The sequence below is a fragment of the Borostomias antarcticus genome (assembly GCF_949987555.1).
Source record: "Borostomias antarcticus genome assembly, chromosome: 9".
In the NCBI taxonomy this organism is placed as follows: Eukaryota; Metazoa; Chordata; class Actinopteri; order Stomiiformes; family Stomiidae; genus Borostomias; species Borostomias antarcticus.
The window spans coordinates 29,802,048-29,816,193 of NC_140242.1; the positions used below are offsets into that span (position 1 = coordinate 29,802,048).

Below are 14,146 nucleotides of genomic sequence, written 5' to 3' on the forward strand. Positions count from 1 at the left end.
TCTGTTTCCTGTCCAGAAGAGAGGAAGGCCTGGCTTGAAGACAAAAGATGAAGGAAAAAAATGAAACATGGGGCAACAATTATGGCCCCATTCACCCCCCTCTCTTTACAGCCATTGTGGTTGCTCCCCTCACCCCTCTTCTAGAACACACAGAAGCAATTGCCATAGTTAGATAATAACATCATGAGAGATGACGCTCACTGGACACATTATATCACCAGCTGTTAATTGAGCAACTGTTTTACAGGCCTTAACAAGGCTGTCACATCACACATGTTATAATGCATTTCCATCCTTCACACGCTACTGCCTTCCCACAAAGCATCTTGGACTCTCTCAGGTCGCTGTGGTGTGTAGGAGCTAGACTTTATTGGTCTGCACAATCACTGTGACTGGGAGAACTGAAGTTTGTGTGAGTAGATAGCACTGAATTTGAGTTTTGCTTTGAATGTATATTACATTGCATTACATTACAGTCATTTAGCTGACACTTTTATCCTAAGTGACTTAATAATTGCATTTAACGTAGAAAACATTAGTGTACTACTACTTGTCAGAACTCACAAGTGCATCTCCTTTCTAAAACAAGTGACTAAGAGCATGATCTAGTGCTGAAGGCAAAGTGAAGAATAGCAAACTAAAAATACAATAGGTGCTTAAGAGGGAGGATCCTGGTAGTACTTCTTGAACATTTGAATTTTGAGCCTGCGGCAAAAGATTGGCAGCAACTCTGCTGTCCTGACGTCAGTGGGTAGTTCATTCCACCACTGTGAGGCCAGGACAGAGAAGAGCCGTGGCCGTGTCGATGGACTGCAGGGGCGTCGGAGTGACGGGGCAACCAGTCACCCCGAGGTAGCAGAGCAGCAGCTTTCTGGACAAGGTCCAGGGGTTTAATGGCTGACACCGGGGCACCAGCAAGGAGGGAGTTGTAGTAGTACAGGCGGGAGATAACAAGGGCATGGATGAGCACTTGTGCCACTTCGTCAGCGAGTAAAGGGTAAATCCTCCTGATGTTGTAGAGCAGGAATCTGCAAGAGCATGTAACGGATGTGATATGTGCAGAGAACGACAGTTGATTGTCGAGGGTCACACCCAGATTCCTCGCAGTTCGAGTTGGCGTCACCACTGTCTTCAATGGTGATGGCCAGGTCCCGGTGTGGGCAGCCCTTCCCCAGGAGGAACAGCAGCTCAGCCTTGTCCAGTTTGAGCTTGAGGTGGTGTGCCACCATCACTCCGAGATGTCAGCCAAGCACGAAGCTATGCGTGCCTTCACTTGTGTGTCAGAAGGGGGAAATGACAGGACCAGTCCTACTAAGCTATCCCATAGGAATTAGCCTATAACCATACCAGCTGGGCAAGCTGACTTTGCTAGCTACCTAACCTAGCCCTAATGATATTGTCCTGCTCGATTGCTGTGCAACATATGAACTGACCAGTTGTTAAATGTATTTCACAACACTGGTTATTCTAGCCAACAATGTCAAATATAGAGGGTTTTCACGGCCTGTCATCTGTCGGCCATGTTGGAGGTTGACGCTACTGAATGAAGATAGCTAGCTAGCTAGCTAGATCAATAGACAGGTAGATAGACCTATCTATCTACCTATCTATCTAGTCGTTAGCCTAAACCTGAGCTTACATCTGCTAAACCTAAGCTTAAGGTTCCAAAAATTGGGGAGAACTATAATAATAATAAAGAAATAGTGGGAATGTCACAAGTTGGGCTAGCTTCTACAAGCTAGCCCACCTAAATATAAATATAGGCTACAGAAACTACAAATACAGGACATATATCTATCATCAACACTCAGCAGTGGTCGCACCACATGATACGCAGTCACCCCAGATGATGTTTTCATGTTCAGTCAAATATTACAGGCTAACAGTTAGCTACAGAAACCAAACTAGCTACTTCTTACCACATCAAATTTATCATCAAAATATAGATTTGCAGATAAAACTTACGCGGGGTAGACCCAGGACCAGGTGGCGGGTCTACATCTCCTGTAGTCCAGTTCCTGCTGGAACTGCTGCCTCTGCAACCCGACCCCGGATAGGCGGATGACGATGGATGGATGGATGGATATATTCAAATCGATTTAAAGTGATTTTAAACCGGTTGTCCAAATAGAAATCAAGGCTGGACGGCATGATGTTTTGACACTTCAGATAGCAGAAAATGACCAATAACTAAAATGTTTGGAGAGGTTAGAGTGGGTATGTATATGGGGAAGGTATTAGAAATACATATTATCTTTTTATGTAATTTGAAGTTTTTTTAAAGGTAAAAAATTCAGTTGGACAGAAAAAGTAGGCGTCACGTCATTGACCCAGCTACACAAAGACATTCAGAACAAGAAATACTGTAAACGCAATCTTTAAACTTCAAAATCAATTAAAGCTGCTACGCAGCGATGAGGCGGGGCCAGGCAATTTCCGACAAGTTTAGGAGCAATAAGCGAGAGAATAGGAAGACAACAAGAAAGTTGACATTCCAATGTTCATTTTGTACATTCGTATCGTATCGTAAAACATTTGTTAAACATTTTGATGCATTGTAAGCTCGATTTTGATAATTCAACAATCTGGTCAATGAGTTTGTGAATTACATTCTGAAGATCCAGTGAAGCAAGTTTGGTGTTAATTGATTGAAAAATGTGGGATGAGATATGTTTATTAATTTTTACAGGTTTTGTTTGCTTTTCTTCATAATTTAACATTAACTTCAGCAGCTGTGTACTCAGTCAGTTGCCAATCAATCGATTTAGTCATTGTAATCCTCGGCGGGGGTTGGGTAGGGTTGCCAACAGCGATGTCTCAGATTCGTGGAGCTTGCGTTGGATTGTGGGTAACGTAGTTTTCTCTGTATGACGTGTTGGTTTCAGAGGACAGAATTAAACATATTTTAAAAAATTCAATTTTTGAGATAAAATTCTGAAAGACATCATACTACATCTTGGATATGTGGCCAATGTTGTCACTTTTTATGAGGATGATCAGACAGGAAGAAATCAGAGTGATGGACTTCAAAATTCCTGCAAGGTCAAAGCATATGACAGTTTTGTCTCAATTGGGACTACATTCAGGTGGTGGTTTTACAGTGATAGCACCTATGGCTGATTTGTTATGATTTTTTAAAGTTTTAAACTTTAGACTGTTGCTGTAGCGCCACCTTGAGGTTTATTGACCTACAATGCAGGGTGAGGACTTTGGGTATAGTACTGGAGCTATGTGCAAATATTGGTGATTTTTTGTCCACGGGAAGTTAGACTTCAGTGGAAGATGGAGAATAATAATATAGGCAAATACAATAGGGTTCCGGCAGCTACGCTGCCTGGCCCCTAATAATATAGGCAAATACAATAGGGTTCCAGCAGCTATGCTGCCTGGCCCCTAATGAGTGAGTACATGCAGCGCAGTCCAGTGTCTGAAAATGCACCACAGATGTCCGGCACGCGCAGTCAAAAATAACAATTGGTTATCCTACCGGTGTCCAAGGAGGCACATTCAGATTGTCCTCAACAGTCCTCTCAACTCGTTTCCTGGTCATCTAGGGTGACTCGCCAGTCTGCACACCACACCAGGACAAGCAAGGGAGCAGACGATTCCAACTCAGCTCATCCACAAACCCAACCTTGCAATGCAAAGCCAATAGAGGCCATTAGTATAATGTTGTCGACTACATTCAAGGTTATAATGAACATACTGTGTACTGTAAACATCTCAATGTAAGATATACTCAATAAACTTATAGAACCCCAAACTCTGTGTCTATTTTCACTTGGCTAGATTACTATTAGCTAGAGGTAGGCTTAGCTACCATCAACCCATTTAGCTACTACTTTAGTGTAGCTACAGTACACATTCACTACAGTAGCTATGCTACTCTGACATGGGGGGCCATGACGACTAGGGCCGCATTTACACTGCAGGTCTTGATGCCTAGATCAGATTTTTGGCCCATAACCAATTTTTTGGACCGCCTGCTAACATGTACTTTTTAAAGTGACCCATATCAGATACCTGTGCTTACACGTACATACTTGTTTAACATTTGAAACAACGGAATTGGGTCACTTCAACCAAGCAGTGTAAATGCGGCCTAGAAGACACCACGAAACCTTCAGAAATCCGTCCGCAGGCTGTAGCCTACCCTCAACTGTGAATACACACCCCTCACACACTTACATCAAAGGGGCAACGAACCAAGCTAGTCTAAGAAGCTAGCTGGCGCTAGCTAGCTAGGGTTAGCATAGTTAGCTAGGGTTTAGACATGGCTAGTAACGTTAGTAGCCTTTGTTCTCCCTTATAGAACAGTTATACTGATATACTGATTTTTACCATGAGCGGAAACTCACCAAGGGATGTTTTTCTAAATTGGGTTTTAGGTCCAACCGAACCGTTTTTTTCTGAGGAGAAAGGGATTTTCTCCGGAGCTCCCGTTGCTAGCCCTCGACACCTTCGTGGTTCACACTGCCCTCAGCTCCCAATTCTTCGACATCAGGTTATCTGTAGAATTCGTCTTTAATAATATAGCCACTATATATATATTGACTCAACTACTATAATAAATCAACCGAAAATCAGTTATTTCTCTCAGAGATTATTCTTGGTTCCAACCGTCAGTCGATCTCGTCTCTCTGAGGAAATTTAAATTTCCAGGGTGCACGCGCACAGCCGAAAAGGAGCCTGTCACGAGACCAGACTAATGGCGCGTTCCAGGCAACCCGTAACTCGTGTTTTTCCGACCTCCTACACGTGAAAATGCTCTGGAATGGCAGTCAAACCCGTAACTTCCCACCCGTGAACTCGTACAGATCGATGTACTCCCAGTTGCCGGTGGGAAGTTACGGGTTTGACTGCCATTCCAGAGCATTTTCACGTGTAGGAGGTCGGAAAAACACGAGTTACGGGTTGCCTGGAACGCACCATAATTATCATTGACTCATGTCTCCCTCTATCAGTTATTTCTCCATAGCTACTATTTTATCTCGTTTTAACGTATGTGGTATATCACTACCTAGAGAGACAGCATATTTATTGACTTTACTGGTTTATTAGTCTACCTTGGAACCAGTGGCGGCTGGTGAAAAAAATAGTAGGTGGGGCTTTAAAGTCAGAAATTCTGAGTTTTTTTCTCAGAAATTCTGATTTTAATCTCAGAAGTTATTTCTGACTTTTCTCTTAGAAATTCTGACTTTAATGTCAGAAATTCTGACTTTAAACTCAGAAGCTTAAAAAAAATAATGAACTCAGTTGTGGGCCCTAATGCTCTTCCGTAGTTCTGTTATGGGACCACAACGTTGAACGTTTCCATCAAACATGAGGTCCAATGAAGAGAGCTGTTTATAATCATCCTAACACACGCGACAAACGGAGAGAGTATTTCTTGCTCTCCATAATTATCCCTCTGTTCTGTCTGAGCCGGCCCACCTTAAAAGCCTCTCTTACAGTGTGGATATGATTTCCTGAAAACGCCCCATGCCAACAATGATAGGCCAATTTTACCTGCTGCGAACTCTGCTGTCTGCTCCTAAAGTGTCCTAGGGATCTGGTTGCATTAGGCACAAACTGATCATACAGAATAAATAGATTGTTTTTGCAGCTGAATAAACTGATTGCTCAGGAAGGGGAGAAAATAAGAAAATATGCTGCGATCGCGCACATAGCACATTCGTGAACTGTATTGAAAGGAGAACTTTCCAAAACTTGCTTCATCATTTGAATGTAGCCTATAGGTGACCGCACATCGACCACGGTCGGGTTTGATCTCTTGGATGTTCATCGCGCTGCGGGTATCCGCATTTCATTGAACCATCTCCATTTTAGGGGCTTTTTGTGCACATGTCTGGTTCTACAAGTGTCAGTCCGGAGCAGAGTGGAACTTGTGTTCTTGTTTTTGAACATTAGTCTACTTGGTGCAGCAGAAGTGTCATCATGTTGGGTAACGCTGGAATCTATGCTGTAAAGAAGAGGAAGAAGCCTGCTCAAAAACCGTAAGAATACATCTGTCTCTCTGACATCTTGTATGAAAGTGTTTATGTTTACGACGTTTTAAGGTTATATTAAAAACGCCTGTTGTAGGCTACATTGTTTGCTTTCTGTTTTTGGCAACAAATGGGCATTAGCATAATAAAAGTAGGTCTATACTTTTTTTTTGAGGGAGAGAGTTTTGTCTCAAAAACAATGCAGCTGCCTACAATGTTGACTTTATATCGTCATGTTTTAGTCTATTATTATCGTCAGCCTTCAGCAGACTAGGCTATTTCTGCATTTTAACAAAACATAGGATCTTCTGCCTCTTTAATACCGTAGAGCCTACTCTTAGTTAAAAAGTTCATATATAATATAGGCTACTCTAAAACATGTGCATAGGAAAAGCGTTTGTTGTGTAAAGAAGTGTGTGCGCCTGGACAGACTCGTGCCTCTCGGTCTTTTAGGGTCACCTTATTTCGTGTATAGTTTGGGTCTGGCATGGAAACAGGACTCTTTAGGGTCACCTTATTTCGTGTATAGTTTGGGTCTGGCATGGAAACAGGACTCTTCCTTATTTCGTGTATAGTTTGGGTCTGGCATGGAAACAGGACTCTTGCATTAATCACAATCAAGTTTGCGAGTCGGCTGCTCTCACGCGATGCTTCAGGAGGGCGGGGGGAGCGGGCTCGCTGGCCTCAACTATGTTATTGTAATCTGATACGGGCTTTTTCTCATTATGGAAACACACTTGCGTCGTTCCTACTTTTTCCGTTTAATATATTTTATGGCAGGCGTTGTTATTGCAATTATTGCTATTTTGTTCAAAAGAGACACGTTTTGTAAAACATTTTGCACCTCAAATTCAAAACGTTATCTGAAGAAAATATCATTTGGAACTTCATTACAGCTAAGAAAATTGCATGGCGTAGGCATACTGCCCTTTTAGGATAACGTTTTATGTAGTATAGCCTAATAAATAGCCTATCACGAAATTAATGCTATCCAAAAGGCAGTGAGGTTACAGTATGTGCGTGTGTGTGTGTGTGCGTGTGTGTGTGCGCGCGCGTTTGTGCGCGTGTTTCTGTGTGCGCGCGTCTGTGTGTGTGTATCTAGATGGCTGAAACCTGTCCGTTTGTGGCCTAGTGTGTGAGTCCCCTCTCATATCATAGCTCCCTCAAACAGACTGTTCCCAGTATGAATCCCAAAATAAAGAGGTGGCCTGTGCAGATGTCTCTGTGTTTATGGAGATGTGGGGCTGTGCAGAGAGGGATGAGGTTTCCTGGACAGCCATCTGGGTTTGGCAGCACAAAGGCACCATTGAGACTGACTGTAAAAAGGCTGTGGTCACTCAGTGGCATTCCAAAAAACCTCTGGCCATCTACAGTCTGTGCTTTTCCCTCTACCTCCCATTCTCTTCTCACTGTGCAGTGGTCTCGCTCTTTCTTTGCATTGGACCTGCTTTTATAAGCATCTGCCCATGTGCTATGGAGTAAGCTAGTAAGCATTTTAGCATTTGTAAAGTCTAAAACTTTGCTTATTACCATGTTAATCCAAATCAATCGGTCAGTGTGGAGGTTTGTTTGGTCCTCTAGATGTGTAGTTACTGTATTTCTTCCACATTAGGTCATGTTTATGGTCTCGTAAGACATACAATTGAACATCACATGGAGCAAGTTACACAGTAGTTACAGTACAGTGTACTTACATTGTTAAATGGCCTACCTGGTATCAAATATTAAATATCTATTAGGCATTTCTACATCTTGTTGTGATTACCACTACAGCCAACTGTGTGAAAATATGGCTTAATTGTTTCCTCGTTAAAGTCCCTGTGGGAAGGGAAATTGTGGGATTGTGTGTGTGTGTGTGTGTGTGTGTGTGTGTGTGCGTGCGTGCGTGCTTGTGTGTGTACAGCAGCACAGAGTTTTGGTACAACATACAGTACACTGTGTAGAAGTTGATATTTGTATGGCATTGCAATGGTTCATCTGTCTCTGGAAGCTACAAACATCTCATTATGAGAGTATTGGTGACAACGTTATTTTTGGCCAACAGCACTGTGCTAAGAGGGGACAGGTGTGTATGTGCACGTTTGAGTGTGTGCATGCATGTGTGTGTGTGTGTGTGTGCGGGAGTGATTGTATGGACGTGATTGTGTGTGTATGTGTCTGTGTGTGAGAGATTAGAGAAACCCTCACACATAGACACACACACACACACACACACACACACACAGACTAGCTGATAGAGGCGTGGCAGAAAGCCAAAACAAACTGACTGCACAATAACATAGTGGGTCATTGTTCCTTGTTTTTCTTCTTATCTACTGGGAGGCCTCAACACCCAGCATCAACGAATATATCTAGTTCTGCTACCATAAGCCCTGCTTTACTCTCAGTGCATGTGAGACTAAAAATAGCTCTTGAGAATACTTGAAGGTCAGTACCCTCCTTACTTTGGTGGTATCACACTTCAAAGTCACATTGTCTGCCTTGTTTGAACCTGAATCTGTATCAAGGACCGAATGAGTGATCCTACAGGCTGGTGTTACAGTTCTATGTCAGACTAGGGGAGGTGGGGGGGGCATGAGATCCTCACTGTCCCCCTCAGCTCCGAGGCCGGGGAGAGAAATGGGTGGGGGGGGGGGGTTTAGAGGTGGAGGACTAGGAGGGAGCAGAGGAAGCGGATAAATCGATTGTAGCCGTGACTAGGAGGAAGGAATGCTAAGGTTCACCTCAGGACACCAAAAAGGAGGGAAGTGAGGACGAGTTAAGGAGCTTTTTACCGCTGCCTAGTTTGCACTGACACACATACCGGAGTATAGGTGTCTCCTGTGGGGGAATATGCTGGATTCCAAATGTTTTTTGCATGTGTTTATGTGCCACACTTTTATACATGTGTGGTTCTTATAATGTTTGTTTGTGTGTGTGTGTGTGTGTGTGTGTGTGCATTTTGTATTTTGAGCCTTGTGTAAGTCACATTACACAGTTACAGTAATGATAACCACACCACCCACTTTTAGGAGACAAAAGCATGCCAGTGTCATTACAACTTCTTCACTGCATCATGAGTCTCTTTGAATCAGAGTCAAGGGTCTTTGAGTTCAGCCCCTGTCTCTTTGCTCTTTAAATAGGCCATCCCAGAGAGAGAGAGAGATGAGAGATGAGGTAAACCCGCTCTTCTAACAATGACTGCCCTGATGCCTGTGCAGTCCCATGATGCACTGCAACTTAAGGTGGAAAAAAATGGGTCTGAATACTGGCTTTTGTCTCGGCAGGCATTTTTTGAAAGTGAGGTCAGTCTCACTCTATTTCTGGGAAGATACCGCTTGGGTTTAAGGCCGGGAATTGAGTTATGGACAAAATCCCCTGCAGGCAATTCAAGAGGGAGAAGAAATCCACATCCACAAATACTGTAAATGGAGTCCGAAATTACAGCTGACTTATATCCCCCATGTTCTGAGAAGAGATGGAGCCTTTGCAGTTTGAAAGAGAAGACAATTCATGTGCCAGAGGAATTTGGTGGTTTTGGTGATATTTGGCCTTCAGATCCAGCAGCTGTGGACGCCCTGCCGTGCCGTGGGCCTGCGGTGTACGTTGTAGACCCTGAGGGCCAGTTCCCCACAGCCAGGTTGAGCATAGTCCTGGATTGAAGGCCATGTCCTCTGGCCAGGAGCAGAACTAATGGTTCATTGCAGAGGGGGCGGAGAACTCATAGTAGGCCCCTATAGGCTTTATGGAGATGCAAGACAGATCCAAGGGGAAATTTACATAGACAGACCAGATTACAGTTTACAATTAGGTGTTCTATTTCAGCACCATGGACAGTGCCGTGGATTTATCAATAAACGGAGGCTTGCTGATATAAAAGCAACACAACTGCTGATAGGCTGATTTCAGCACCATGGATTTTACCCATTATTTGCTCAAACCTCAGTCAGATAAAGGATGAAAAATACGGCAGACGAAACTAGCGTGCTACTAAGGATAGCAGACAAATACACAGTTTAACATCCAATGATGTTGGATGTCCAGCCACACAGCTGTTAAGCCTACACAATCAAGCCACACCTAAACACAACAACAAACTACTAAGTGTTCAAGCAATGTGTCACAATAATAACTATAATCAAGAAGACACGGCGGTTTACAACACAAGCAGCAAAACTTTTGAAAAAGGTAGCCAGATAGCCAGCATCTATGACAAGATTCAGGGGGGTAATTGGAGGAGAGGGGGGTGCTTGTTCCCTCAGCCTAGCCACTGGAGTTTCCATACTATCATCTTGAACGTCACCATCCTCATCACCACCTCTAGCATTTTCCCTTGCTTGGCTAGTACTAGCAGCCGTATCATTATCATCAGGATCATCAACAACATGTTCATTATCTGTGTCTTCTTCATTTATCTCATCCAAATCTGCATTGTTTTCCACAGCTACCTGTACGTTGCTAGCTGCCGCGTTCTCCTCGTCCTCGCTAACATCCCTTGCTTTGGTTGCTTGGCTAATGCTAGCAGCAGTCTTGGAGGGTTGAGTAGTGGAAAATAAATTTGTCAGGGGAACAAACGAGGCCACCAGATTTTTCCTGTGCCTTTCCTCTTTAGGCTTCAGTGCGCCTGACTTGTATTTTTTGCTTTTCAATATTTTATTCACAGAATAGGGCTACTACTAACGCTACTACAGCTACAGTTCAAGTCTGACCGATCATCGCAGCACTGCACTTCAAACGATCACTGCTCACAAGCGTCTCAGATAGGCGGGGCCCCTATTAAGGGGGTATGCTACTAAGGGGCTGTCAACGACAAAACATTTTTATTTATTTATTTTATTTTAACTTTATTTTTTGCCGCAATCAAGACACTCTAAACTAACTTTATTCAAAATATTCAACTATACAACAAAAATGCATGTTCAGTCTTGGGCCCAAGGTGGGCCCCTTAGTACTGAGGGCCTGGGGCGGGTGCCCCTTCGGCCCCCCCACTCCCTCCACTAATGTCTCTGGTGCATCCTCCACGTTGTTCTGCCAAGCTTGTTCATGCTGTAGTGTTGAATTATCAACTCAATAAAGCTCCTCTATCCCCGAGCCTACTAAGAGGTTAAATGCCAGTTTTTGTCTAGACACATGAGTCAGTCTCTAAACGCTGCGCTCAACTCGAAACTGAAGACATACATCCTGATTTCTGGCTTAAAAGTGGGTAGAAACAGTTTGAGAGTTAAAAAAAAAAACTGCATGGCAAAACCAAGTCTTTAGGGCAGCCCTTCCTTAAAAACAGACGCAATCTTTTATTAGGACAGGATTCGTCCATCTGGCCTGACGTGTCATGTCTGATCGAGGCTGAATGACGTCTGCACGTTCTTGTTTGTCAGATGCTGCATGATTGGGAATTCTGCAGTAAAGTGTAAATATAAATATAATAAACACATGTATGCTCCTGCAGTGTCACAAGGGGTTTTCCTACAGTAGCCGGGTAAACCAGACTCATCATACCCATAGCTGTTATCAGTTTGTTCTTAGTGGCATTATTCAGGATAATTCATGTTTCATGTATTCCAGTGACCAGGTAAGGAACTTCTCAGTCTTGACACGGTGATAGAAGAACTTTGACAGATTCAAGGCAAGGCAAGGCAAGTTTATTTATATAGCACATTTCAGCCACAGGGCAATTCAAGGTGCTTTACATGAGACATTAAAAGCATTAAAACAAAAAGCAAGACATTATATCAAGGTTGCACTGTGTTCTTCATTCCTTTGAGGTGTGTGCTTGTGCAGACCTTATTTTATTTGTTGCAATGCTCATTATCTGGCTTTTTCCTCCTGCGTAAAATGAAAACTCATATTTCCAAATATTCTGAATCTTCTTCTTCCTAGGAAGTCTGACTTCCCATGCATGAAATATCACCAAACTTTGCACACAGGTCCAGTCCTATTCCAAAAGTCCTCAACTGGCATTGTGGGCCAATAGTCTTGATGGTGGCGCTATAGCAACCATTTAAAATGCATCACCAACATGTAGGCCCAAGTGAGCAGAAACGTCCATATGCTTTGAGCTGACAGGAATTATGAAGTCCATCACTCTGTTTTTCTCAAAAGCTGTAAAACCTATCAAACCCTTCTCCTCCCACATTTTTGGTCAATTGACACCCCAAATGCTACATTACATCTTCATACTGTCCTCCACAAACAATCTTCACAGATTCTTGAAATATTCAGCCCACAGTGCATCAAAAAATGTTTACAGTGCTGTAAACAGTACTGTATGCAACTACTGCAAATACTCGCTGAATAAGTATGAGCTCTATCATAGTGCATTGTCAGTTGCAGTATAAGGCCGGTATAGTCATTAATACGACATTGTAGAGTCACTACTTAATGATCTCAGCTTTTTGTCCACTTCTGCAGTAGCCTCATTCAGTATGAAGGCTTGTATGATGATGATGATGATCCCAGTTAGTATGAGCATAATCCCTTCCAGTGCTCTAATCAGTAGTGTGGTCTCTTTGGCCCCTCAGTAAGAAGCTCCCAGGGTCCGATGGCACCAAGTCTAACCCCTCCAAGCGACACCGGGATCGGCTGAACGGGGAGCTGGACCGTCTGACCGGCCTGCTGCCCTTCCCCGAGGACGTGCGCTCCCGGCTGGACAAGCTGTCTGTGCTCCGCCTGAGCGTGGGCTACCTGAAGGTCAAGAGCTTCTTCAAAGGTAAGTCTAGATCTAGGTCAGGTCTGGGTTACACGGCAATGTTGTTGCCTCCATAACCTAGAATAAACCCGAGTGTTTTGAGTCTCTGCGGCCATTTCTCTGTGAACCTAAACCACAACTAAACCATCCAGAGTTGTACTTCCCTGTTATCACTCTGAACATTTTACAGAACCTCTGGGGTTTTAGGAAAAATCGCTTAAATGTACCAAAGCCTCAAAATGTTAACTAAACATACTGTGGTTTTTGTTTTAAACAAAAGCCATGTTATTGGCTCTCGTATCTTCAGTCTATTTCTCTAGCCCACCCTCCCATTGCTCTCTGTAAAGCGCATTGTGTTGCCTCTGTGTATGAAATGTTCTATACAAATAAAGTTTGATTTGATTTGATCTAGCGCCTCGACTTACCGTACGATAAGTAAGTGATGTCAGTTCATCAAATGTCCCTTCACTTTTTGTTGGTGTTGATGTGCTTTGATAGGGGAACGTTTTGGAGCAGGTACATGGGACAGTGCAAGCTCTCAGCATGTTGCTCAGGAATGCCAATTTCAGGAAAAGAGCACCTCCCTGCTTGGCTCCGCCCCCTTCTGAACCCCAGATGACCTACAACCTGATTTTACAGAGGAAAATGTTTTTGCTAAAAATAGATTTTCTGAACAGAAGTTCATTTTGTGAGGTTTGGGACATTAGGGTGAAATAAATATAGTATAACATGACTAACAATTCAATTATTGTTAGTCACTTTGGAAAAAAGCATCTGCTTAATGACAGTAATGTAATAACAGGACCTGTATTAATATTTATATTGAATAATGAGTTTAACATACAGTGATCTGGTTGCTTTTTCACAAGGACTTTGCTCAAAGCAGTGGGAAAACCCCTTAAAGCTCGCGTCTGTATTTTCCTAACTCTTCCTGCCCTAGGCAGCAGCGAGAGGTGAAGAAAGTGGAGAGGGCACAGATGAGATCACAGTTCATAGATTTATGAGCTGTTAGAACTGGATTTAGAGTGTAGCTCTCTCTACAGCTGTCTGTCTGAGGACAGTCCCAGACCGGCACTGTAAACACTAGGCTGATGATTTTAAGAATGTATAAGCGTGTCACACAGACTCGTAAAGAGGAAACACAGCTTGTCTTGAACCGGTGGTCATGGCATTCCTAAAATGTGTTGACTCCACCCTTTGCCGTTGCACCCTCTTACCTATATTCTTGTTCTTTCCCACGGGGGGAAGCGAAACGCCTCACGACAACACGCAAGCTCTCGACAAGATGTTGACACTTTGACCGGGTGATTCAAGCTAATGATAAAGTGTGTTGGTTTGTACTTATTCAGGTGATTTGAAGGCTGTTTTGTTAAAGTTGCGGGGGAGGGGTGCTAAAAGCCAGGGTGACGACGCCCTGTGGCTCTCTGAGGAAGGACACACAGACAGGGTTGATTCAGAGCTGCCCTGCAAAACAAACACACTCCTACACACACCC

The 14,146-nt window shown here is 43.4% G+C and overlaps 1 protein-coding gene across 1 annotated transcript in view; it reads left to right on the forward strand.

The window, feature by feature from the left end:
• The first annotated feature begins 5,585 nt into the window (after nt 1-5,585).
• The window catches only part of LOC311313187 (aryl hydrocarbon receptor-like), a 28,588-nt gene continuing 20,027 nt past the window's right edge, over nt 5,586-14,146 (forward strand). Inside the window, exons 1-2 of the mRNA XM_084443266.1 lie at nt 5,586-5,996; nt 12,485-12,672. Of these exons, the coding sequence (XP_084299392.1) occupies nt 5,938-5,996; nt 12,485-12,672 (247 nt within the window). The 5' untranslated portion in view covers nt 5,586-5,937. The remainder of the gene's footprint in view (nt 5,997-12,484; nt 12,673-14,146) is intronic.